Source organism: Triturus cristatus, chromosome 2_2 (assembly GCF_964204655.1).
Source record: "Triturus cristatus chromosome 2_2, aTriCri1.1, whole genome shotgun sequence".
Taxonomy (NCBI): domain Eukaryota; kingdom Metazoa; phylum Chordata; class Amphibia; order Caudata; family Salamandridae; genus Triturus; species Triturus cristatus.
The window spans coordinates 457,360,062-457,387,138 of NC_140582.1; the positions used below are offsets into that span (position 1 = coordinate 457,360,062).

Consider the following 27,077-nt stretch of genomic DNA (forward strand, 5'->3'; position numbering starts at 1 on the left):
GTTGCAAGAGGCTTGGACATGGCTCTGTTGGGAATTGCGCAGTGACCCCTTTGTGCGGCCTACAATAGGCCCAGTATAGCCCATGTAGTCCTATGGCAATCCAGGGGCAAGGGCCTCAAGGGATTTTCGGTAAGAGGGGAATCCCAACAAAAGAGATGCATCTGCAGCAGCTCCCTAACAGGCACCAGGAAGCCCTGCGATCGAGGACGGACACTGGTCACTCCAAGACTGTCTGATGAAGGGCTGTGCATCTGAGTCCTGATAGCCAGAGCACACAGACCCTGAGACAACCCCCCTTTGTGGCTGCAAGAGCGAGTTGGATGCGGTCCTGCTGGCAGTTCCTCAGCGACGCCTTCGCGCAGCCTACGAGAGGCCCTGCACACTCCACACAGTCCTGTGGCAGACATTTTCACCCAACTACAATGTCCTTTCAAGCTTTGTTTTGTTTTTCAGTAAATTTCTAAGGTTTTTTAATATGCATTTTTAATATTTAATTTTTAATAACACTAACGTCACTATAACCTTTGGGTTATTCTGGGAATTTCTAGGGGTATTGTTTTTACGTAAAGTAATGAACAAGTTACTTACCTTCGGTAATGATGTATCTGGGTGAGACATATATTAGTTGTAGATTCCTTATCGTAGAATTTCCGCCAGGCGTCAGTTTGGATCAAGAGATTTTTTCTTCAGCAATACCCCTGCGCATCCGTAGGTGGCATCGGTCGACCTCGCGTCCGTCATTGGCGTCTTGGTTGCCGGGCTAACTTTGCTGTGCCTACTCAGACACCGCCCCTGCACGCAGATGTCAGTTCTGGTATGACTTTCCACGCCAGAAGGGCACAGCCATGAAAGACACTGACCACTGGTGCACCACAACTAGGGCCTTGTAAGGGAGTCCCTATCCCTCGAAATCAGTTTCCAGAGCGGGGAGGATGGGTGGGGCGTTAAGGAATCTACAACTAAAATATGTCTCTACCAAATACATCGTTCATCTGATAGAGACTGTTAGCTGTAGACTCCTTACCTTAGAATAGATACCCCAGCAATACAATACCCAAAGAAGGGTCTGCGAATCAAGTTCACCCGAGAAAATCCTGGAGGACCGAACAGGCAAAATAGCCGTCCCTCCGGACTTTGGGGAGAGGAGTTGGCCTAACGGCTAGGGTGGTCGACCTCGAATCTGGGGAACCGGGTTCGAGTCTCGGCAATGACGCTGAACATCCTGTGATTCTGGGCAAAACACTTAATCTTCCCGTGCCTAACAAAAATGAATGTGTCCTCATGTAACGCAACTAGTGCTATGTAAAGTGCTCTGATACCCGATACCGGGTCAAGTTCACGCTATATAAAACTCCGTTAAAAAAAAACAAAAAAACGTGACTGTCCAGGCAATAGTGTCTGGTAAACGTGTGCAGAGATGCCCATGTTACCACCTGGCAGATATTAAGGAGTAGGACGCCACGTGCCAATGTAGTGGTTGCTGCCGTAGCCCTACTGGAGTGAGCACACAACCCCACTGGAGGATCATTCTTCGCTAAAGCATAGCAGATCTTACTACAAAGGACAGCCAGGACTTTCTTGGCACCCACATTGCCAATAAAGAGTTGATCATCCACCCGGAAGTCTTTGGTGCGGTCAAGATCGAATGACAGCGCAGGTTTAGGGTCCAGACAGTGGAGTCTCTCCTCCTGCTTGGGAGTCCTGAGAGTGAGGAGCCTGAGGGGACAGTTATAAAGAAGCTCGAGGGGAGCACAGATAAGAAATGTGAGAACAATATTCAAGTCGCACTGGGGCATTATGAAGGGAGATGGAGGAAACAGATGAGTAATGCCCTTAAAGAATCTGTTAACAATAGGAGACTTGAACAAGGATGGCTGATCTGGCAGCCGAAGGAAAGCAGAGATAACAGAAAAAAACCCTTTGAGAGAGCCCAGAGCAGAGCCCTGCTGGGTCAAACAAAGTATATACAAAAGGACATCTAAAAGAGGGGCAGCCTCTGCTGTGCACCATACCACAAACTTGTCACATCTACAGGCGTATACCGATTTAGTGGAGGGCCACCTGGCCGTCAAGATGACATCACACACTTCGGGCGGAAGGCTGTCAACTGTCGCCACTCAATCTCCATGCAAGGAGGTGGAGACTAGACAGGTTTAGGTCTCTGTTGCAAAAGAAGATCCTCCCCTTAAGGAGCAGTCTGATTGGAGGATCGATGGCCATGCTCAGAAGCTCAGGGTACCAGACACTTCATACCCAGTCCAGAGCCACAAGAATAACTTGGGCCCTGTCGCCCTTTATCTTCTTGAGCACTCGTGGCAGAAGTGGTAAAGGCGGAAAGGCGTACAGGATGCCGCAGTTCCACTCGTGAGGAAAAGCGTTGCCGAGCGAGCGCCGCAATGGAAACTCCAACGTGCAATACTGCTGACATTGCGAGTTCTCTTTGGTGGCGAACAGATCTAAACAAGGCTCTCCCCACCACTGAAAGAGTCCTTGCACCCCCTCCGAATAAAGACACCATTCATGATCGACCAAGCACCAACGGCTGAGTTCATCCACCCTGGCATTCAGAGTACTCGCCAGGTGTTGAACCACCTGGGTTGTGCCCTGATGCTCCAGCCATGTCAAAAGGCGGAGAGACTCCTGACAAAGGGTCCACGACCCCATCCCTCCCTGTTTGTTGCAGTACCACATGGCGATGGTGTTGACTGTGAACACCTGCATCACTTTACCTTTGAGAGAGGGAAGGAATACCTTCATTGCCAGTCTGATTGCCCAGAGCTCCAGCGGGCTGATATGGACCCCGGACTCTGACGGAGACCAGATGACTCTGATCTCCGCCTCTCCCAGACGGCTGCCACATCCCAAGAGTGACACATTCGATCTGGTTGGGGAACGGAGAGGGATCTGTCTCTGACCCAATCTTGGGGCGTTAACCACTACTGCAGATGTGTCACAGTTCCCTCTGAGATCTGGACATAGTCGGAAATATTCCCCCGATGCTGCGCCCACTGGAACTTCAGGTCCCAGTGCAGAGCCCGCATGTGCCACCTGGTATGATCCACCAGCAGGATGCAGGAGGCCATGAGGCCCAGCTGCCTCAGAGTCATTCTTACCGAAATCCAGGCTAGAGGCTGAAACAACAGTATTATAGCCCAAATATTCCGGACTCGCTGTTTGGGAGAATAGGCCCGAGACTGCACATGTTCAGAACAGCTCCAATGAAAGGGAGCATCTGAGAGGGAGTCAGTTGTGACTTCGGCACTTTTATAGTGAACCCCAGCAAATGCAGGAGGTCCACCGTAGTCTTGAGGTGGGAGAAGACAGCCTGGGGCAAGCTCATGGTCAACGTAATGGCTTGCCAGTGGAGGAGGTGATGGCGAATCCTGCCTCCAACTGGCTGAAGATGGGCATGAAACATCGGACTAGGAAGATGTGGAGGCAGTGGCATATGGGGAGACGGTGGACTGGCCAGCCTGCTGGCTCCCAGACCCGCGAGGATGCTAGGTCCCACATCCGCAGCCACGCAGAGTCTGGGCAGCTTGTGTGAACCTGTGGCTAGACTGGACCGGACGTGTTTGGGTGCCCCTTCCGTAGCCAAGAAAGGGACGAAAAGCAGACTGGAGTGGACGGGAAGGTGCAGTGAGGCCCAAGGATCTGTCTGTAGCATGAGAGTCTTTAAAGCGCGCATGCGCCGAATCTGCTTTGTCGCCAAAAAGACGACGGCCATCAAAGGGCATGTCCATCATGTAGCAGGCACCGGAGATGGGGCCTTGGAGCGACGACGCTGCAAGTCCAGCATCGGGTCAGCCAACTGACAGGGAGAAGGTGACGAGTGATTGTGCTTCTTCGCATTCATTTTTTTTTTTTTTTTTTTTTTTTTTTATTAGAAACCGTTAGCACACAATAAAAAACATACAAGGGCCTACAACCACCAGGGCCGGCCGCTATAGAGCCCGTGGGCCCGCAGTGTAACGCCATACATTCAAATGAACCAGCGGCAAAGCACCTGGCAGTCCGTAAGCACCTATAACAGACCATGGCCATAGGCCAGGAGCGGTTTAAGACAACGGTTTCATTTTTTATTAAACATAAAACACACTCAAGGCAATGAGAGTCCGAGATAGCAGCGTGCTTCTTCGCATTCTTCTTGTGCTTTGACTTACCCGAGGACCTCGACAACTTGGAGTGCGATGAGGAGTGGGGGGCTCTGCGAATGCCTTCCTCTGGAACGAGACCGTGGACAACGCGGAGCCGATCATCGGGCCTCCAACAAATTTTGGGACTACTCCTGCAAAGTCTTCGGGTGCATGGCCCGGCAGTCGGAGCACGAACTCGGGTCGTGGTTGCGCTCCAGAAACCACAAGCACACGAGGTGTGGATCCGTCACAGACATAATCTTTTGACGGGACATCCCTTACGCAACAGGAGTCCAAGACTCAAAAAAGATGTAAAAAAACAGCTAAGAGGTAGCTCTCTCCGGATCTGCACAAGGCTGGTGCGGAAAAAGGAAGAACTGACGTCAGCGCGCAGGGGCGGAGTCTAAGTAGGAACCGCTACGTCATACCGGTGACTGTGACATTGACGACAGACGCGGCGTTGCCAGACGCCACCTAGCGACGCGCAGGCATATTGCTGAAGAAAAAATCTCCGGATCCAGACTGACTCCTGGGGGGAATTCTAAGGTAAGGAATCTACAACTAACAGTCTCCATCAGATATTTTATTACCATATCTAACCCCATACCCATGCTGCACACAGCCTTTGTCCGTGTATGTCATGGGTTGGCCAGAGGGCCTGGCTTGCGGTCAGGTCCTGTGGACAACCCTCTGCGGGCAGCCAATCCTCATTCTCCTGCGCACATGGTTTTTTGCTATGTGTTGCATGGTGCTGACTGCAAGGCCTGGCCTGCATCTAGGCACTGCATCCAACCCCCGTGCACTTTGGGGAGTTGGGCGCAGGACTTGGAACCCAAACCCCCATATGCATGCGCACAGCTGATATGAATTTATAATATAAAGGGTGTCATTTTAAAGTAGGAAGACCTACTTGCTTTGTCAAAGGGTCAGAAGACCAAAATATAAAAAGTGTGTCTACTGGTTTTATGAAGGGAGTTTAGCATATCACATAACACATATATTTATATGCCCTCTAGGATTCCCCCACCAGGTTTAAGGGGGGGGACAAGGTATACCTACCCTTCCCCCCTATTTTGTTATATACTTTTTTTCAGGACCAGGGAATGAGTCGTCGTTGATGTGGTGGCAGCCTATCAGGTCTTATCTCTAGATCGGTCGGCTCTATGGTTCTTCTGCAGCGTAAAATATCTATATTATTTTAACTTTGATTTTTCAAAAACTACTGAACACAATTACACTAAACCACAAAAAGTATGCTTTCAGGAACAAGATCAAGCATTGTGCTAAATGTTGTGCAGTTCCTTTCAGTCATTTTAGCTGTAGCTATGTCTAATTTTACTATGGCAAAATGAATGGGGAATACCCGTTTGAGGATCCCCACTTTTTCTCGGCCCCCGCTTGACGGATCACCCCAAAACTTTACAGGAAGGACCTGAAGAAGACAAACACAATAAAAAATGTAAAAAACACTTTTTAAGAAGGTTTCCAAAAAACCTTACAAGATCTTTAAACGTAAGGAGTTTTAAACAATTTCACAGGCCCAATGTGCTTTAGAATTCACCGGATTTCACTAAATTCAACCCAGCTGTTCCTGCCTTTGCCACAGGTGTCTTTTGGACCCTCGCCCAAGTAGAATCAAGGATGAAATTCCAATATTTCCTCCGACTCTTGCCATGTTGGGTACACCCAGATTAAGACAGGTGCACTGCGTGGGTGGGGTACCTAATGACAGTTTAGAACACTCTGCTTTGGGTTGCGTTGCAAGGCGTTCTTCCTTATTTGGCACCTGTTGTCCTTGCGGCATAGGCAGGGGCATAACAGTAGAGACTGGAGGAGGATTCAGGAGAAACAACTGCACAGCCATATATGGATGCTCGAAGGGGGAGCAGCAGTGACTGAGAAGGTGCAGGCAGGAGCCATCCTGATTCAAACAAATACTACAAAAGGCAATAACATAAAAGCTTAACCATGCACTCTCCACAGCGTAAACGGAAACAGGGATATGTCAGGCCAAATTTTGGTGAAAAGAAAGACTATTACACACGTTCATGTTTAACGTAGGCCTCTTAAGTTAAAATATGACAAAAGTGCGATGCTGCTGAGGTCTGTTACTTCTTTTTATTGTGAATTAAGGAAGGGTCTGTTGAAAAGGCTAGCTATTTAATCACAGCATCTACTATGTTTCAAAGAGAGGCATTTTGCAAACGTTAAAAAGGCAGTAGAGAGAACAGCTTGTTAGATTATATCCTGCGCTTAATTTGAGCCGGTAGTCGCCGGGTGGGGCCAGACGGCACCCATTTTCGGAGACCATCACGTTTCTCTTCATCACACGTTTAGAGTATTTCCAGGTCTGATCCTTCCTTGCCTGTTTCCGCTTCCGGATTTTCTTTTGTTGTCTTATTTCCGTTACTAGAGTCTCCACTTCAACCAGAGGTTTTTCCCTTTGGGGACTCCTTCTGGAAGACACTGTCTGCCCTTGCGTTATCAGCAGCACCGTGGCTACCGGAAAGGGTCATCCCTACCTCGGACAGACCAAAACCTAAAAGAACCAGATCCGGTAAACAGTCATGCGCCCAGTGTTGGTAAGAGAAGTTCAGAACCTGACAATGCCATAGCTACATTCTAAATAATTAATTTCTAAGTTACACGTGTATCTTTTCCCCCTTTAGTGAATTTGGGAGTAAGCATAAGGTTTACCTTCCATTAACAGATGTGACCTAGTAGCTGAATTGCTGACGTAGGAACCCAGAGACCAGGTTCAATTCCTAGAATTGGATCCGACAAAACAAACACACAGCTTCTGTTATATCCTGGTTGAAGTGCAACATTATATTATGTTAGCGTCCTTTGTACAGCGGGCATCCAGCCATTAGCTGGGTGCTGGGATGGAGAATAGTCCCAGACGAGTGTGCACCCATATCTCTAGGTCACCAAAGTAAGATGTAGAGCTTTATTCCCCCACCTCAACCCACACAATGATCACATGGGTTCACCTGTGCACTGCATCCAGACCCAGAGTCGGCTGAGTGGTCTGGAGTGGCACATCATATGCACCCTCATTACAGAGTGTGACTACCATCAGCTTGCTCGGATGTAGAGGAATGACAGTGGTGGCAGCAAAAAGATTACAGTGGCAAGGCTACCTTTTTTATTTTACCTTACTCTGCCACACAGAGATGCCTACCAGCCTCACATGCATTTTTCAAATGTTCTTCCAGTCTCCTGCAACCGGGTCCTACACTGGTAGGACAAGGATGCTGTGTTTGTGTACTCATCAGTGTGTGTAGAGGCTATATATGGACACACATTGCCATAGCCACAGTGGAATCCATTCTGTATTTGCTTCATTTAAGTGGTAGGTAAGATGGAAGCTGGGAGACAGTCTTAGAGACTTTCCTTTGCCCTTTCGTGGCCAGTGATCACTGGAAGGGCTACCTCTGCCATAAGTTAACAAGTTCTTAAATGGGGCAGCCAGCCTTCCTTTTTACTGTGCTCTTGTTTTGGGTCTCTACTGACAGGAAATGGTAAGTTCCACTTCACCTTTCTTCTAGCATCATATAACAAAGATGTTCGCTGGACCAGTCTGAGAGGAAAAGACACAAGGTGCATGACTGCTTAGAAGCTGTCTCAGGACTGACTGCTGGGACACACAACCTCTGTCTGGAACGTTATAACCATGGGGTAGAAAAGTCTAGGCTGTGCACCAAGATATCGCCACCACAAGCCAGGATCCAACACTAGTGGTCAAGAAGTCTTTTGTGCTCCAGAGTTAGGTATCTACTGCCAATTCCCCTTTCCACTTTCGGGGCCGGTACTGAGTAAGGTTGACAGCCTGCCAAAAGAAGTGGACATGGAGCCTGCTTTGAAGGAAAGAGATGACCAACTGCTGAGGAGGGGCATTGGAGGTGCAATTTAAAGGAAGCATTTGCCTAGAAAAGGAGGGCAAGTGAGAAGGTGGTAAACTGTGCTGGCTGCTGTAGCTCTGGGAGGACATGCACAATGCATGAGGATGGGTTGGGTCCACGTGACCAGAGTGCGCCTACAACATGTGCTATCCTGTGGATGCACTGGAGAGCAAGTGGCCCTCCGGAAGATGAATGAAGAGCTAGTGGGTGATCCCACTACTAAAAGCTAGCACCTAGAAACAGGAGGTGTTAATCAACTTACGTTTCTTCAGCAGTTACACGAGGCTAAGCTGTGCCATGATAGAGGATGGCACCTGTTACAGACTAGGACATCAGACATCGCCTGACTCGTTACTGCGACCAGACTGGGATTCTAGCTTGTTTAGGTGATGGCCAATTATATGGGCCAAAGGTAGGAACCTGAGGAGCAGGACTCACATGACTGTGATTTGAGAGATGACCGCACAGCTGCTTCACCACCAGTACTAATGGTGCCTATGCTCCCTCGACCAAGCATGCATTAGCATGCACACTGCAGAGCGCAACCAAGGTCGACTGGGCTGGGGAAAAGCAGTGGAGTTTCACTCGGTGGGTCTTGCAAGGCACAGCCCATCTTGACCACAAGGCCACTGACATGTGAGGAACTGAAAGCCCGGCATGCATAAACCACACCTAAGGACAGAAAGGGACTGTAAAACTTTGACCCTGAAGAGGGTGGGAGGGAGTGAGGAATGATCATATATTTTGGGGGTTAGAATGATAGCTCTTGGTCTACACTGCTCGACTTTGCTCCCCTGAAGATAAAGTGCTAAAGGTATATACTTGATGCTCAGTTTTGCACTCAATGTCAAGATTAAGTAAAGTAAAAGTTTCTGATTGTCACAATGTGAGCTCGGTAATCCCTGATTGCACTGGGAATCCTGAAAAATGTTCTCACACATGGCCTCACAGTGTTAACAGGGACAGAGGTTCCTTCCTATATTGGTATGAAGTGTCCCACATCAGATTAGTCTGTTAGTCTTGAGAGGAAGCAAAATAAGTGGTATGTTTGTGGATTGTTTACAGTTTCTAGTGCATCAAGATGTCTCTGAGCTCCAGTGTCTGAAGGATATGGACAGTGGTCTTACCAAATTGATTGGGCATACTCTAGGTTATCTGGCATGCACACTGCCCCACAAGTAGCTATGAAACGGAGGCAATTCAATTTAGTGGGTGGTGCAGGGGAGAGAAAGATGGCCATCTACCATCTGTGTTCTGTGGTACATTTGTATATGGTATTTTAAGAAGAGGGCTGTTGTAGGCATAGTGATACACACAAGATGGCATTTCTGTGTGGTGTTGAATGAATGTGCAGCATTTAACCAAGGGTGGTGTGTTTATTGGAGGTTGTTACGTTTCAATTTGGAAAGGATGTATACTCACCTCGGCAAATAGTATTACTGTCTGTTTATCTTAAGTATCAGACAGTACAAAGGGTGATGCGAATGTAAAACGATTACAAGAGAGTCCGCCACTCCAACTCAACAACCTTTTCAAACCAACATCAAAGTCAGCAATCTACATTATACCACCTGAACACCAACATAACAAAAAGCATCAACCACATACGTCCCTCTTGACACCAGATTCAACCGACCGACACATCATAGCACTTAATAAATGAATACCATAACTAATGAAAAATCCCTTAAATATAGAAAGAACACAACGGTCTCTAGGACTTACAAGTACAACAAAACCATAATTACTGCCATTCCCTTTTAAAATACCCCTCCTTTTTGCAATCAACAGCTCCCTCTCCAAAACCCTCGCTAGACACCCCAACGTCCTCATGAGCGAAGTCCACAAATGCATTGTCATCTTCTTAACTGACACTGTTCCTACAGAATGATACCCCTTGCAACAACGAATTGAAACTCTTCCAAGATTCCATGCTCTCATATACTTCAGCCCTCATAGCATTTTGAAAAATCTTGACAACTTTTGACGTCTCTTACTGTCCCTTTGCGATCATCTGTTGGTTTTCTGATCCTGACCTCTTGACCAACCCAGCTCCTCTCACTTCTAATACTTCTGACTCTTCTCATTCACAAGACGCCTCCTATTCTCCTGATATTGTTTGCTCACTTTCTGATTTCCTCATTAATCTTACTCACTGTCTCCTCAGAAATCCATGACCAACCCCCCAGCACCCAGTTGTTAGGTGGTTTGTAGCCTCTTATTTCAAAAGATGGGCCTATTACAGAATGGGGTGCTGACCTGTAAGATAATAATATTGCTTGGAAAGTTTTCTTTCAACCTAAGTCTGACTTGACCACAAACTGATTTGATTTCAGTGTTGATTACAACTCCTTTTAGACTCCAAGCCCGATCATTGGCTACCGGATTATACAGCACAATTCTTTTGTGTTTTATACAACTTGCATGCCATCTTCATCGCAAATGTTATGACGTAAGCCGGCAAGGATCGACAATAAAACAAATGTTTATTAAATTAACGGAATTCAATGTAGCAAATTGTACAAGGAGCAAGGAGGATTTGGAAACAATACAAGCATACCTGTTTCGATATTTATTGTACTGGTTGGATCCATTCTGCCTCTATACGGGGGCAGGGGAGGATCCACTTAATACACAGCTCTCTACGTGCAAGGAGAATTAAAACAAACATTGGGGCAGTATGAGACTTAAGAAGACCCCTATTACCCACCCACCCCTGAACCACCCTAAAGATTACCAAAACTAGGCTTACCTTGATCTCTTGACCAGGATTCCTGAAATGATCTTACCCACTTTATACCAAAAGATCTGGATTAATTAGCACTACCAGAACATGTATCATTCGTGTCGACTTCTCCGCACTTCTTCACCACCCAACTTTAATCAAGTTAGGAGAACAAAATTCTGGGAACTCTGGGATGACTCGTTTAAGCCACATGCTATTAATTTAATCTTCTGAGTATCTAAACTCTTTCCCTTCTCTGTTTTTTTTCGCATTTTCCGTTTTCCTTTCTCCTCTTGTTATTGGTGAAACCTAATGGCCCAATGATTAGTGATAAGCTAGGTGGCGCTAGTTTTGTAGTCACCTATTTACACTTGTATAGAGGAGTCAGCTCTTCCCACCAGGCAAGATGTTCTTACATCCCTCCCCTGTGGAGAGACTGTATATTCCTTGCCGTAGTCAGCTAGATCTTTCTGGCACCCCAGCATAAACTGACAAATGAGGACTTAAAAAAATAAAACAAAAAAAAAAGCATACCTGTTTCTCAGACTGCCCAACCTTTTCAATTCTACACCTTACCCTGCAGCCCACATGTTACCACCTCGAAGCACACCAGCATTCCAGATCGCACGACACCCACACATTCTGAACTACCTACATGTTGTTGTTGCTGGTTAAGTCATATATGTGGAGCACACTAGAACCCAATTACATGGTTGTGTTCTGTCTAATGTGCTTTCTTGCCATGTTAGTATCAATTTTAGTGCCGTTATACATACTATGATACTCAACTGTATGGACTCTCTATGCTGTGCTGGATGTATGTGTGGTATTCTTTTAAGGTTTTCTGTTGAAAGCTAAAAAATGATCCCTGGGAACTTGGTAGACATATTATATTGCATTGCTTACTCGTTACAGTGAGCTGGGCTGAACTAACATTTGGAATTAAATGCATTTCATTCAGCATACATTTAGTTGTTGTTCTCTTAGAACAACACAGTCAGCACTGTACATATGGCACAAAGTGAACCTTCCTCCGTCACTCCGATGAAGGGGAGCCTCTCCTGTCCAGGGCTCACACATGGTGACATTGGCTGAGAAACACCAGACACAAGGACAGAGGAATAATAGACTCAAGAAGAATTGAAACGGGGCAGGAAGAGGAAAGCTCTGTCCTAATTACAAGGAGTCATGAAATTAAGAAATCAAAGTCACATTTCAAGGACCATGGGGCTAAAAGGGACAGCACAGCATGCAAGTTGGAGGTGCCTAATAGGTACGGGGGTGTCAGAAGAGACGAATATGGCTTCCATCTTTCCACATCAGATCAGTGTGTGGAAACGGCTCACGTGGTTTATATTGAAATATACAAGAGAGCAAAACATTAGATGGGAATCTGTAAATTAACACTTCTATGTATGGGGAATATCCAAAGATAATAATTTGAGGTCGTGTGTGCCAATTCAGAAGAGGATCCAACTTCCGTGAAACATTTCAGTCCGCTCCAAAAGGCCACTCCCACTCTGCTCAAGTAACCTCATGCATGTTTTGGCCTACTTGGGCCTTGCAAGAGGGACATAGTGTCTAAACACAATAAGCAGGGTGTCTACATCTAGACATATCCACTGCATCTGACTGACTGAAACAATTACAAAGCGCGCGATTGCCGGGGTGTCTTGGCGCTGAGAAGACTCGTCAGGGAACCATAAATGTCAAAGAAATTTTGAAAATGATTTACTTAACATATTTTAAATCACTCAGAAGATCACAAAATACATGTTTTCTCAAAAGTGGCAGCAATAATGCTCTCTCATCCTGCCCAACTTACATGTCCACAAATGATCCATTTGCCCAATATTCTAACTAGTATTCAAGATCCCATATACTGTACCCAAGCACCATTTATGTTTTCAATCATCAAATCAATTCAAATTGTAGAGAATAAACTACAAAATACACTAGTTACAACCAACTGCCCTTCTTTTTGCCATATGCACAAAATAAAGCAGGCGACCGACAAGTAAAGTATAATAACAGAATTTAGTAATTCCTCAAACGGCTGTTGCGCCCCAACGTTCATTTTCTTTTATTGCTATTTCCATAAATTTTTTTAACAACGGGTGCTCAACCTCTTCAATAAAATTTCTTTTTAGCAGGAGCATTGGCATACTGAAAAACATACATACATACATGTTTTTAACAAAAAGAAGACTGTGAAAATCTTTTACTTCCTCTAAATAGTGCATGTTACCTTACCTTGTCTATCATATCGGGGCGGTTGGTGGCTGCCAAAATTGTAACATCCTTTAACTGTTCAATTCCATCCATTTCTGTTAGCAGTTGGGCCAGGACACGGTCGGCTACATTGCCAGCAGAGGAGGAGCTGTTAAAGTAAAAAAAAAAAAAAAAATTGTTCAAATTACTCTTTCTTTCCACAGTATCCCTTTTTTAAGCCAAATTTTATTGAAATTCTTTTTAACAACACATCAGTGCACACCCACCTTCTTCTCCCCGCTCGTCACAACCTCCCCCACCTCAACCCAACAAGAGCGATGAAAGGACCCATATCAGTTCTCCAGTGCTGTAATGTCTCCTAGTCCATAGTAGTACCACGATTTGCCCCAGACTCGGGCATGCTTCCGTGGGGATTCGTGTACTCTGTACACAGTCTCCTCCATTTTTTAGCACCAATCAATCACCCTCTGCCATTCAACAATCGAAGGCGGACCGGGTAGCTAGATTTACGCTCTATATTGCACTTGGCCAGGGCCGAGGCAATGCCAACCAATGTCCAGTTGCCCCTACATACACCCATGTTGGCCAAGATCCCAAGGAATCCCTCCCTGAGTGTGAGTTCAACTTGTCTCCCCAACACTTGTGTAAAAGACGGGGAGGGGGCAGGTACGTTGCATGTAGGGAGCTGGGTAAGTCGCAGCCGGAGCAGTATAACAGTTTCCCTGGAGGCCATAAGCCCAACGCACCACTCTGCTTCATCAAGCTCCCTCACTTAACCCTCCCTTTTATGCTTCAGGGGTCCAACTGCATATGGGGCATTATGGACTAATGAGCGATATATTTGAGAAACACCACCACTGCCGAAGCTGCCCATTAGTAGGTGGGCCTCTAATGGGCTGTACTCATTGCTCCAAGGTCGGAGCAATGAGAGGTCAGTGCGTGGCGAATCTGCAGGTATTTGTGGAATTGTGTGTGGCTAACCTGGGAGAGGTCCTGCAGCTCAGCAAAGGACCACATATGGGCACCACTCCTCACATCACCTAGGGCTGACTAAATTTCTCAAGTAGGGCTGTATGACGTAACCAGCACCTGTTCCACAGCGGAGTCTGACGTGTGAGTTTACAATCCCATTCCATGAAGTGGAGCGCTACGCACCACAAGAACAGCACATCTTTAGTGGGTTCCAGCATGGTGGTGGGAATGGGTAACCATACAAGTAACCCAGGACATGGCCAGACCAATGGAGTCAGCTCCACTATATAGGTGGGGTCACGCCAGTCCGGTGTCATCCAGTCATTAATTGCCAAAAGATGCGATGCCCAGTAATAGAGCTTAATATCAGCCAGCCTCGAGCCCCCATCAAACGTTGAACGGCAGCACTTAGCACAGGCGTGGCTGTCAGACTCAGTGCTCTTCTGTTTCGCTCGGGAGCAGAAAGTTCCCAACGCCCCTTCCCAGCTCTCTGGGCCACTCGTCGATCGACACAAGTAAGCCCAAGTGAACCGGTGGGGGGAAAGGGGAATTGGACAGAGAAGAGACAGCCACTACGTCTTTTTCTTTCTTGAGTGTTTTCGCTCTTCCTATCTTCCACTGCTGTGGTAGAAGCGGACGTACTGTGAGGAAAAAAGGTAATGATTAATTGGTGCCCTACTCTAATCTCTTCTCTACTAAGCCCTAAGTGACCTTTCCAGGTTGTACCCACCCTAACGTTAGTGACCGATGCTCCTCTTCTGTTGTGTGGTGGTGTGTCGCCTTGTGGTGTAGCTTTTCTGCAATACAAATGATCTTTCTTAGTTATCCTACTCTCTCCCTCAACCTGGCTTTTATTTCTTGCTACTACTGACTCGCTTACCCTAAAAACCACTGACGGCGCCTCTAACTGGATTCTGTTGGGGAGTACTTCATCTTCTTCTACTTAATGTGTACTGCTACCATGTCTTTTCGTTTCTTATTCCTCCTCGTGAAGTTGCTCAACTGGAAGGATTCCCAAGAAGCTTCTTGGGAGTCTTTTATCGCTACTCTGTAGGGTTCTGCCCCACTACATTGACTTTGCGCACTGCTCTATTATTTCACTACCCTGAGGTGATCTCAGTTCAAGGCAATTCCCAGTGGGTTGAAAGTCGGGTTCCTTCTCAGACTGCTGACTGGACTTTTTACTGAGGTATATAAGAATTACATTTCTCGTTGTCACTGAAAATTCTCCTCACAAACTTTTCTTCAGAAACAGGTACTGATACTATGACAGATTATTCTAGTATAACAAGATAACATGAACTCGTCTTTCTCCGCTAAGTTCTCTCTTGCAGGTAAGTAACTCTCACTAGTTAACTCCGAGGGGAGTTACGGAACAGTCTTACTTAGTACTCTGGAAACTTATTCTCCTCTCAAACTTGACGTCGAATTCTCCTCTCAGACTTGACGTCGAATTCTCCTCTCAGACGAACGGCACAAAACTACGACTCTCTCTCCTCACGACTCCGGTGAAGTGCGCCTCTCCACCGGGCTGACACCTGGATCCTATTGATTGTCCTGGAACGCTAGAGCGCTAACTTGCTGCCCAAACGTTCCAACAGCGGCGGCCATCTTAGATTCCAGTCTTACTCCTTTTAGCTTGGGGATCACTGTTGCGCCTGCTCTGCTGGTCCTGACAGTGGCCACAGTTTCCCTTTTATCCACTATTAAATATTAACCTTCCATTCATTCTAAGGGAGGACGATGTGGAACAACCTGGCAGAAGATCTTTGCTTCAATAATATTCATTGAACTTAATGAATACACAGAAACCAAACTATACAAACTGCCACAATGGTGTTTCACAATTCTCTCGATGGCCGATGGGTGAGAAAAATAGGAGATATTCACTAACACCTTGAAGTTCTACTGGAGCTTTCACAGCAGGGAGTTCTGGCCTGCTACCCTCTTTCCTGACTCATTCCTTTCAGCGGTCCAGGTTGAGATGTTCATCAGAGCCATTTCCTATGTATTATGGTCTATTCTTGAGTCAGTCCAGTTCATCACATTGTTTACCTACACACAGAGCCATTTGACCATCAATAGCCTGCATGGATGTTCCCCTACAGCAACAGAATGACAATACCCAGCCCACTCTCACCATTTAAAGACAACAAGCACCTCTAGCACTGCTTTAGGTGGTATTGTGCAAGGTGGTGGCCTGCAACACTTTTTAAGTTACATCCAACCAAACACCGAGTTTCTGTTAATGGCTAATAAGAACTCAAATTTACCTGTGCAATGATTGTTATGTGTCATATCCATGAATAGAATTCTTTAGATCCCTGCAAACGTGTTGGGTTCTCTTTAAATCAACGTTTACACCTGAATGCCCAGGTCAAAAACCTTATCAAGACAGTACATTGTTGACTATGCCCTTTGCAAAAAATTACATTTTGTATACTAGTTCAATTTTAGCTGTCGTGCCCAGGCACCTATATAAATCCATAATTGCCTAGAAGGAGGTTATGCTGTACATGTTCCTAAATCTGGGACTTGGACTTGTGCTCCCTGGGGCACAGCTGGCAAGAAGTGGACAAATGGGTACTGCTCAACCACATCAACTGCAATTTATCAAAACACAAGATTTTCACTTGGGGAATTTGGTTAAAATACCATCCCACCATCATCTATTCTCAGGTATTTGGACTCCCACTACCTCATCTATGGAAGTAAAAAACCTGGGATAGTTCATTGGCCCCAACCTGTCCCTTGTACTTTAAATAAAGTGAACAAAGGTGCATTCTGCACTAAGCAAACCTTGTACTACATTTTTCCACAACTAGTAATTCCTAGAGGTGGCAGACCACCATCAACATGGTCGATTATGCCTAATGTCTACAGACAATACCTTGGAGGGTCACTCTGCCTACTATGCATATTCTAGCAAATCCTGAAAGGGGTCACTATACATCATCTTCACTTATGCATGCAGGACCACATAACTCTGGCACTTCAAGCTCTAGAGTGGCTGGCTGCTTGTAGCAAGAGGCCTCGCTTAAGCCTCAATACTGCTCATCGGGCCATTACTCTCTCTCTTCAAGCTCTTCACTGGCAGCCTCTGGCAAAACTTCAGATCCAAGTCTCTCTGCACTGCTCATTGGACCATCAATTACACAATATCCATTCTCCTTTACCTCAGACTTCGCCCCTACTGCTAAAGTGGCTCTGGTCCAGACTAACCCTACTTATGGCGCTCCATTGCTTCAGAAAATCCTGCTCAACCAATAGTAGTCACTCAGTCCAGAGGTTCAGGCTCTGGAACGTTCTCCCAACAGGATGATCCGGAAACATCTTGAATTGCAGACTAGGGAAATGACACAGGACTCTGGAAGAGGAACATAAACTCCCATGCCGTGCCTTGCTTCATCACCAGTGGTGGCTCCTCAGCTAAGGCGGAGGAGTGTCACCCCACTGCTATTAAGCAGTGTGAGGAGTGGAAAAATAGAACATTTTATTGATACCAGCTGCTTTGCGAGCGGGCGGGGCTGCTCTGCTCTTAGAGCAGGGCAGAGGGCAAGTGGCTTTCCCACTCCAAGTGCGCATAAATGCTTGGTTGGCCAAACGGTCATGCGCACTTTGCATGTTGTCCACGCACGCTGCATTACAGCCTGCGTGGGGAACATGCTCATGCCCCCAGTCTCTGTCTGAACACCGAATCCACAGTGCTCAGCCCACTCACATCGGTTCATTGCAGCGTTGTGATTGGTAAGGGGAGCCTGGGAGTGCTTCCTGGTTGCTGTTCCGGTCGAGTCCGATGGAGGAGAGACAGAGCAGAGATGCGGCGATAAGGTAAGTGTTTTTTACATTTCCCTTCCTCTCCCACTCCCACTCCCCCCCTGCACCGCGACCCCCGATCTGTGCCGTGTTCATCACAAGGGTCTACTGTCTAGCAACTAGATTACCTTTAGTGCTTCTTGGGAATCCGTGGTAGGTTGAGTGTGGGGTTATAGTCTAGCCTATGCAGGAACAACTGGATGTTAGGCATGGAGTTTGGAATGGTGTTCCTATTGTATTGCAGAAAACTCATAGCTGCGCTTAACCATGGTATAAAACAGAGAGATACAAGACCATAAAATTATATATAATCATCCCGCAGATTCCTCATGTTACCACAATCACTCCAGGCTTCAGACTGGCCTGGAAAGGCTTTCTCGCCAGCAAGAGCTCTTCAGTGCCACCCAGTGGTGACATGCGGGTTCAGCTATGACTCCACCCACCAGACATGATGCCATAGGAGTATATAAGGTGTCAGAGTGCTGGAATCAGTTTGTGGGAGCTTTTCTGCACCCCACTGCACTGATGTGAGCAGAGAGGAACAGCAAAAGCATCAACGACAACAACAATTACAGCACATATCACATGTTTACATGAGGAATCTGTGGGAAGATCATGTATCCACAGGGTTACTTGTCCAAGGTACAGAATGCTTCAAGAATCTACTCACTCTATAAAATTCCACTTGTCTATTTGATGATATGCTGTGAGATGACAAATCAAGGTGCTCAAATTCACAAAAGGTTACTATAAATTAAGGCAGATTATATTTGAAGTCCAGCGATTATGTTACCAACTGAGGATCAATGAGGCCACTCATATTCTTACCTTCTTCCACTTAAGCACGCTGTTCATTTGTAGGAAAATCACTTAATTTACCCTTTTGCAATAATTGTGAGCACCTACCAAGCGCTAGATCAATGACTGGTTTTCATTATGCAGTTAGATCAACTCTGCAAGGTCTTCTAAGAGATGAAATATTAAGTGCATGAATCACAAAGCCATTTTACCCATGTAACCTTGGTTTACAAATGCAAAAGTAGTTTTATCATTGATAAGAGGATTTGCATGAATGAAGACTTTAATATACACTCTACTCACGGAGTAGCAGGCGAGTTTCAGGGTTAGAATATCTTGTGAGTTTTTGCACATCTATAAACTTACATGTTTAATACCAGTTTGAAGTTCTTTAGCTGAAGTTATTGCTACCAACAATACTGTGTTAAAAATGGGAAGTCTGGGCTACTTGTGCAGTGGGTCGAAAGGGAAAGTCATTAGGAAAGTCAAACGAAGATTCAAATCCGCAAATAACTATGAACAGGGTGGGTTAAAACAATTAAAGTAAATCTTTTTTAAAAGGTGCCACAAGTGGCGATCTAAACAGGAATGCCTGGTCAGGAAGACACACTTAGACGGACAGGGCAGCTAAATAGCCCTTTGCTGTAGCCATTGTCAGATCATTCTGCACAAGGAATAATGCAAATTGAAGGACAATGGAAAGACAAGATTTAAAGGCATTCAGACTAGCAACCCGCTTTGGGGTTTTGTTTTCAAAAATAAAAAAACTTGAATGTTTGATGTATGGCTCTGTCATGGTGACAGAAAAGTCTATCAAACTTTCAATGCATTTCCAGGAACTGAATACCAAAAAAAGGGTTTTATGAACAGGAAGACAATGGTGCACAAACCAGATATACGCAATAGTATCACCAATGCAAAATAGGTAAATAGTACGGTGCTAGCAGGGAGGGGAAGGCCCTAAAACCCCTCAATCAGTGTGGGAGAAACCCACACTTGAACGCATAAGAACAGTCCCGTGCACTCATACAATCATCAATTACACAAGGTATGTGTGTCTTCGGTATGACATGAAGATACTGCAGCGTGGCAATCTTTATGTTTCCTTTAATAGGTCATCAGGCAAGAACACAAACAGCCAGCCGACACGTGTTTCGTCAGAGAAAATGTCAAACTCTGACTCTTCAGGGCTGGAAATAATACAAACACATAATTTGAGCACAATACAATGTAAACTCTGCTCTCAAATTACTAAAAAAAAAAATCCAATGATTAAAAGGGAAGCAAAGGAAAGAAAAGAAGAGAAAGACAACCATACATCCCACATAGGTGTCAAGTTACCAAAAGAATTATTTAATTTGTTTCAATAAATCCTTTAGAATGATCGCGTGCAGAAATAGAAGAACCCACTACCACTTCCATTAGCATGTGTTAACGTGCAACCACACCTGGTAAGCACAAAGGTTCTCACAGAGATTGATGTCAACACCAAAATTGAAATGCAGATGAAAAACCAAACAAGCAAAACTACCAAATAAAAATATAAGCATTCATACTAACAACATCTTACCTAAAGAACAGGAAGTCATCCAAAACAGGAAAGATATACTAATGATACGTCAAATCAAGAAACGAATAATTGCCCAATCAGCCGTATAAGAATAAAGACTGGGCATATGGCTATAAACAAAGTCCTGAAAGAAAAGAAAGAGGTACACACACTCAGGAGACTGTTAACCATATTAAACACTCCAACTCACAAAACCCAAAATTCAGTTCAAAACACCAGATAGCCCCACGACTGTCCTCCCAACACACACGTATTCGGCTTACCTCAGAAAAAAGGGGATGTTAATCCAGGTAAGTAACGCCAGTACAAAACACGAACAACACGGATCCTTCCAATAGTTATCAATACCTAGAACAGGTAAAAATACCATTCCAAATAGCCATATCAATCTAAAACACCACGTGTGAACCCACACCCTGTGTCCCCCTCACCGGGAAACTTACATGTTCCAAAACCACAGGGTTCTTTGCATCACTTGGAGACACGTGTGTGTGTCACCCAAGACCTAAAAAAAGGGACCAAATAAAAGACGAACATACCAATATTAATCACCTAATCCATATCCCACCAACTAATATGTCAACCAAAGAATAAAACAGGGAAAAACTGCTCCAAGAGAAGCCAGAATAACTTACATCGTTCCGACACGGGTAGGCGTCCTGGCGCCTCTGACTCCAACCGGTAGTGTAAAACCGGAACATGCAACCCGAAAGTATAAAAGCTGACGCGGAACTCAGTCCATCACAACCACTAGACCGCGTCAGAATCAATGCTAAATGCAAGAAATGGAATTCATCACGGGAAATAGAGCAAAAAAATGTCACTAGGTTTAATAAAGAAATTCGACTGAAAAAAGTGTCCAAGCTCTCGTTTGAAGAGCGAGTGCCAATTTATAAAAAACAGAATTCGCTAAAAGTGTCAACCTAACAAAAAATGCTGATCATGCCCCATTGTATCTCAAGTGATTATCAGGGTTAAATTCCAAGTGAACTGACCTGAGTCCGTGTTAGGAACCAAGCCACTCGTACCATATTCACAAAACAGTCATTAACAAAAATAAAAGGTCCAGGACACTCACGACTTGCCTGCAAGAAGTGTAATGTATTAACAAATGAGAATACCAACAATTAATATACAAACAATGAAATCCCCTGAACCAAGGAAAGAAAAACCTCATGCAGTATAAAAAACAAAAGGCAGAATACACCCACAGTGAAGACATACAAGGAAAACGGTAAATTTGCATAGATATGCCAGTGTAAAGGAAAAACAAAACAGATTGGTGATAGGTCCCTATCAGAAACAATTAAAAGGTGTCTTATTCTGCGAATTACATAGGTAAGAAACCTCACTCAATACATAATAATGTTGCAGCTATGAATTAATGCGAGCATAAAAGTCCAAAACATCATCTTCTGTCACAAGGATGCAACTGTGTGAATCAAGAAATGTCCAATAAATGTCACACAATATGCATAATCAAAAACAATTGATTTCAAAACGATATCACAACCAATATCGACATGAACATTTCATTATCATAAACGGGCTTCAAGATACCAGATATACTCAAACACACAATAGCTGATCAGCCGATATACACAGAGATCTGTACATTGAATCTTAATGGAATGCAGCAGAAATATCATGACAGTGTACAATCAATTAACACACAGGCGACTGTCCATCTGTTGGTATAACAAACCCACCCATCACTGATATACAGAGCGCTTAATCACCCAAAAAGTATTGCATCTCTGAATCACAATTGAGACCATGCTCTACCGTATGTAAGCGCAGAATGCCTCTGTTCTCCTAAGTAGCAACTCCCTGTTACCCCCTCGACTGCTGGGGTCTATTCGTTCAATTCCAAAGAAACTTAATTCTTTGCGTGGGCCCTGTGATGGACAGGCCCATGCATGCGTGGCTACTGGATACCTCACATCCTGCTGATGGAGTGCCCTGACATGCTCCCTGATTCTCTCTTTAAGGGGTCGGATAGTGCTCCCCACATATTGTTTGCCACATTGGCATTCAATAATATAAATCACAAACTTAGTTAAACAATTAATGTTGGATTTAATATCATAGGTTCTGTTGTTATATCCCTTGAAAGTTTTGACCTTATTTTGAGCCCACCTGCACACCCCACATGCTCCACATTTATGAAAACCAGTGTTGTGTGTGGTGAGCCACGTCTCTTTGGGATTGATCTTGGGTACTGTAGGGCTAAGTCTGGAACGAAGTGTTCTCCCCCTTCTAAAAGTGATCAGTGGAGAGTTGGTAATGCAACCCGACAAAGAGTTGTCTGACAAAAGTAAACCCCAATGTTTTTTGAGGCTTTTGCGCAGGATTTGGTTGAGATCAGTGTAATCTGTAATCATTCGGATTTTCTGATTGTCAGATCTATGTTTATCTTTGGTCAAAAGGGTATCTGAACGACTCATGTTAGAAACTCTTTTTTCTGCTCTATTGAGGTGGGTCGATGCATAACCCCTTCTTTGAAATCTGGTCTTCATGTCCTTAATACAATTTCGAAATTCCGTCTCTTCACTGCAGATACGTCTAGCCCTAATGTATTCGCCATAGGGAATAGATCTAATTTGATGTGCTGGGTGATGACTATCTGCGTGTAAGACAGAGTTACATGAAGTATCTTTACGAAAAAGACGACTGTGCAATTGGCCGTCCTTAACATACAGTTCAATGTCAAGAAAACTGATTCTTGTGGGGCTGGATTCCATAGTGAATTTCATGCCAAAATCGTTGGTATTCAAAAAGTGGCTGAATTGTTCCAATTCTGTTTGAGTACCGGACCAAGACAGAAGGCAGTCGTCAATGTACCTGCCCCAAAAAATAATATGATCCACCCAAGATGCTCCCTTTTCGCCCCATATCCACTCACTCTCAAGTCCTCCCATAAACAAGCATGCAAAAGAGGGCGAAAATTTAGAGCCCATTGCGACTCCAGTAATCTGTTTGTACCACTTGTTGTCAAACATAAAAAAGTTGTTGTCCAAAATGAGCTGCATCATAGTTATTATCATCTCATTATGTAACCATTGGGCAGCTGGTCTATTGTTGAGTAGTCGTGTCACTACTTGAAGTCCCAATATCGGTTGAATGTTGGTATAAAGTGATACCACATCTAGTGTTGCCAGAATCATCCCTGGTTGCCAATCTAAGTCTGTGAGTAGACTCAAAATATGTTTAGAGTCTCTGATGTAACTCGCTAAATTACAGACTAATGGACCCAAAAATAAGTCTACATACTCCAAAAGTTTTTCCGTAGGGCCCCCTATGCCCGAAACAATGGGTCTGCCAGGTGGAAAAGGTTGGTGTTTGTGTACCTTGGGCAGGGTGTAAAGGCATGGATAAGTTGGTCTGAAAACTTTTAGATACGCCCACTCATCATCATCAAGAAGGCCCTTAGTGTGTACGTCCCGCCTGGGCTACAGGCCACTACATTTGCGGACCTGGGGCGCCTCCTTCTGGAACTTCCGAGTGGCCTATTGGTGGTTGGAGGGGACTTTAATGCGGTTGTTTCTGGATCTATGGATCGCCATCCCCCTAGGGACCTCCCCCGGGCACAGGCGTGGCTGCCTGGCCTTTTAGACACACTGGGCCTGGTGGATTGTTGGCGCTTAAAGCATCCCGTATTGCAACAATACACCTTCCACTCGGGGGCCCATGGTAGTCTTTCGCGGCTTGATTACATCCTTGTCCCAGCGGCCCATGCGGGGAGGGTGGGAGAGGTGCGCCATCTGGCACGGGGTATTTCAGACCACTCCCCATTGTTGTTGCATTTCGATGTCTTCCCGAGGGGGGATGGCAGGGTGGCCCCGATTAACGCCTGGTATCTGCGCGACCCCACCATTCGTGCCGACTTGATCACATCCTTGCAGCGCTATTTTGAGGAGAATGTGGGGTCGGTCCCATCTGCCATCTCCCTATGGGAGGCTTTCAAAGTGGTTCTTAGAGGGGAGGCCCTCTCCTTTATTGCCAGTGCCCGGCGGCGTGAGCGGGAGGAGGTGACCCGGGTGGAGGCCGAGATTGCGGAATTGGAGGGTGACCTGGGGAACGGGGTAACAGACGCCAAGTTACATGTTCTGCAGTTAAAGCAGGCGGCCTACCGGGCCCTCGTCACGGAGGCGGCCAGGGGCCTTGGTAGAGAGCAGCAGGGGCGCTTGTATGATGTGGGTGATAAGGCCGGTAAATTGATTGCGTGGTTGGATAAGAGAGAGAGAGCGAGCCGAGTGGTGCCTTTGATTGAGAGTGTGGATGGTGCGTGTGCCACGGAGCCGGAAGCCATTGTCTCCTGTTTCGCGGATTATTTCCGCGGAGTCTACTCCCCTGCTTCTCCCTGTTCGGAGGCGGACTCCCGTGCCCTGCTTCGGGATATTGCACTCCCCTCCCTTACGGCGGAAGACAGAGATTCGCTGGACGTCCCTCCCACCTCGGACGAAATTGCCTCGGCTATTCGCTCGATTTCATCCGGCAAGGCCATGGGCCCCAATGGCATTCCCATTGAGCTATATAAGTTACGCCCGGATGTGCTGGCACCCCACCTGCGAGCGATGTTCCTCGCGGCCCACTCGCAGGGCTCCCTCCCGCCGGACCAGCGTCTGGCCACAATTGTGGTAATCCACAAGGAGGGGAAGCCCCGTGAACGGGTCACATCCTATCGGCCGATTTCGCTTTTGAACGCGGAGCCCAAAATCCTCGCCAAGGTGTTGGCTAACCGGTTGGTTGGCGTGGTGGGCGATTTGGTCCATCAAGACCAATCGGGCTTTATCCCACACCGCAATACGGCTCTTAATCTACGGCGCTTGCACGGCGTGCTCGCGCGTGTCCCATTTGTGCGGGAGCCAGCCATCTTGGCGTCCTTGGACGCCACCATGGCGTTTGATACGCTCGAATGGCCATATCTCTGGGCGATGCTCGCGAAGTTTGGGTTCGGCCCGGGTTTCATCAGCTGGGTCAAATTACTATATTCGGGCCCGATGGCGCAGGTGGTGGTGAACGGGCGTGTGTCGACCCCGTTCGCGCTGGGGCGGGGCACGCGACAGGGTTGTCCCCTGTCGCCTCTTCTGTTCGCCCTGGCCCTGGAGCCCCTGGCGGAGTGGCTGCGGTGGCACCCTTCCATCCGTGGTCTCCGCTGGACCCCCGAGCACGAGGACCGCGTGTCCCTCTACGCGGACGATATCCTTTTGTATCTCGCCTCCCCGCGCAAGTCCCTGATCGTCCTAGTTGATGTTCTGCGCTCCTTCGGTCGCAACTCAGGCCTAGTCATTAACTGGGCGAAATCCTGCGTCTACGTGCTTTCCGGGGAGGCTCCGGTCCTGCCGCGGGACTGCCCGATCCAGATTGCCTCCCAGGGTTTCCGGTACTTGGGTATATATATCACTCTTGACCCGGAGGCCCGCTATGAGCGGAATCTGCTGCCCCCTCTCCAGCGTTTGAAGGAGGATGTGGTGCGCTGGCGGCGTCTCCCGCTCTCGCCGCTCGGTCGAGCGGCCTTGTTTAAAATGATGTCCTTGCCGCGCTTCCTCTACGCCCTCCAGAACACTATGGATATGGTCCCGGCACGCTACTTTCGTGAGGTGGAGGGCCTTCAGCGGCGCCTGTTCTGGGACGGGAGGCCGCGTATTGCTCTGGCTAAACTGACGCTCCCGTGGTACGATGGAGGGGTCGCCCTCCCGGACATTAAACGGTATTACTGGGCCTCCCAGCTAGCTGCAATTAATCATGGCCTTTACGGGCCCGCCCTGAACCCGGCATTCGAGATGGACAAGATGCTCCTGCCCGGTGGCGATTACAATCGAGCGCTGTACTCTGGTGCGCCTGACTCCCGTCTGACGGGACCGACGCGTGTAATGGTGCGGGTTTGGCACGCGGCTAATGCAGCTATGGGGTGGAAGGACCGTTTGACCCGGGCGTCTCCACTGTATGCCTCTGAGAGACTGGGCTCCCTGTGGACATCGAAGGGCTTCGAGAAGTGGGACACGATCGGAATCAGCACAGTGGGGGATCTTTGGACGAGGGGGGGATTCAAAACTTTTGAGACGCTGCAGGCGGAGTTCCAGCTGCAGGGCAGTGAGTACTTTCGGTACCTGCAGGTCCGCCATGCGCTGGGCTCCGTCTTCCCGGATGTTGCATCCATTCCGGAGTCTTCCCCCCTGGAGGACAGAGTGCTGGATGGCCATGTCCCGGACAGCACGATCTCCCTCATATACAAGAAGCTGATTAATGATAGATCGTGCCTGTTAACTAGTCTACGCGAGGCTTGGGTGGCCGACGGGCTGGAGCTGGACGACGAGGATTGGATGTCCGCGGTGGCCTCTCCGAAAGAGGTGGCCATCCCGGCTCGCCTTCGTTTCGTCCAGCTCAAGATTCTTCACCGGGTCTACGTGACGGGGCCGAGGCTTCTACGTATGGGTTTTGCCATGGACGGACTGTGTAAGCGTGGATGTGGTGCGTTGGCGACTTTTATGCATATACTGTGGGAGTGCCCGAAGGTGGAGCGATTCTGGCGTGGTGTGCATGAGGTCCTGCGTGTGGTCACGCGTGTAGCGCTGCTGCCCGAAGCGAGGAGGTGCTTGTTGAATGTATGGGAACCGAATGACTACTCGGTTCCGCAGACGCGGTGGGTGACTCTGGGATACATGATAGCGAAACGTGATATTGCTCAATTGTGGGGATCCCAGAGGCCCCCTGCGGTGTCGGCCTGGAAAGAGCACATGGATTGGTGTATGTTCCGTGAAAGGGTGGTGTATGTGGCGAGGGGTAAGCCTGGGGCGTGGGTGAAAATCTGGGGCCCCTGGAACGCCTACCGTGGGGGCATTTGTGAGCCACCACAGCTGCCGGCTGCCTCGCCTGCTCCGTCTCCCTAGCTGGACCCTCTTGCTCGGCCGCGGGCACGC

The 27,077-nt window shown here is 46.9% G+C and overlaps 1 protein-coding gene across 2 annotated transcripts in view; it reads right to left on the minus strand.

Moving 5' to 3' along the window:
- Nucleotides 1-27,077, minus strand: part of AFG2A (AAA ATPase AFG2A) — a 1,612,935-nt gene that overhangs the window by 671,480 nt on the left and 914,378 nt on the right. For both annotated transcript variants that reach the window (XR_014978118.1, XM_085641546.1), the window contains exon 14: nucleotides 13,020-13,146. Coding sequence is in view for 1 of the 2 variants with exons in the window: in XM_085641546.1 (XP_085497672.1) it covers nucleotides 13,020-13,146 (127 nt within the window). In the remaining variant the exon portion in view is untranslated. The remainder of the gene's footprint in view (nucleotides 1-13,019; nucleotides 13,147-27,077) is intronic.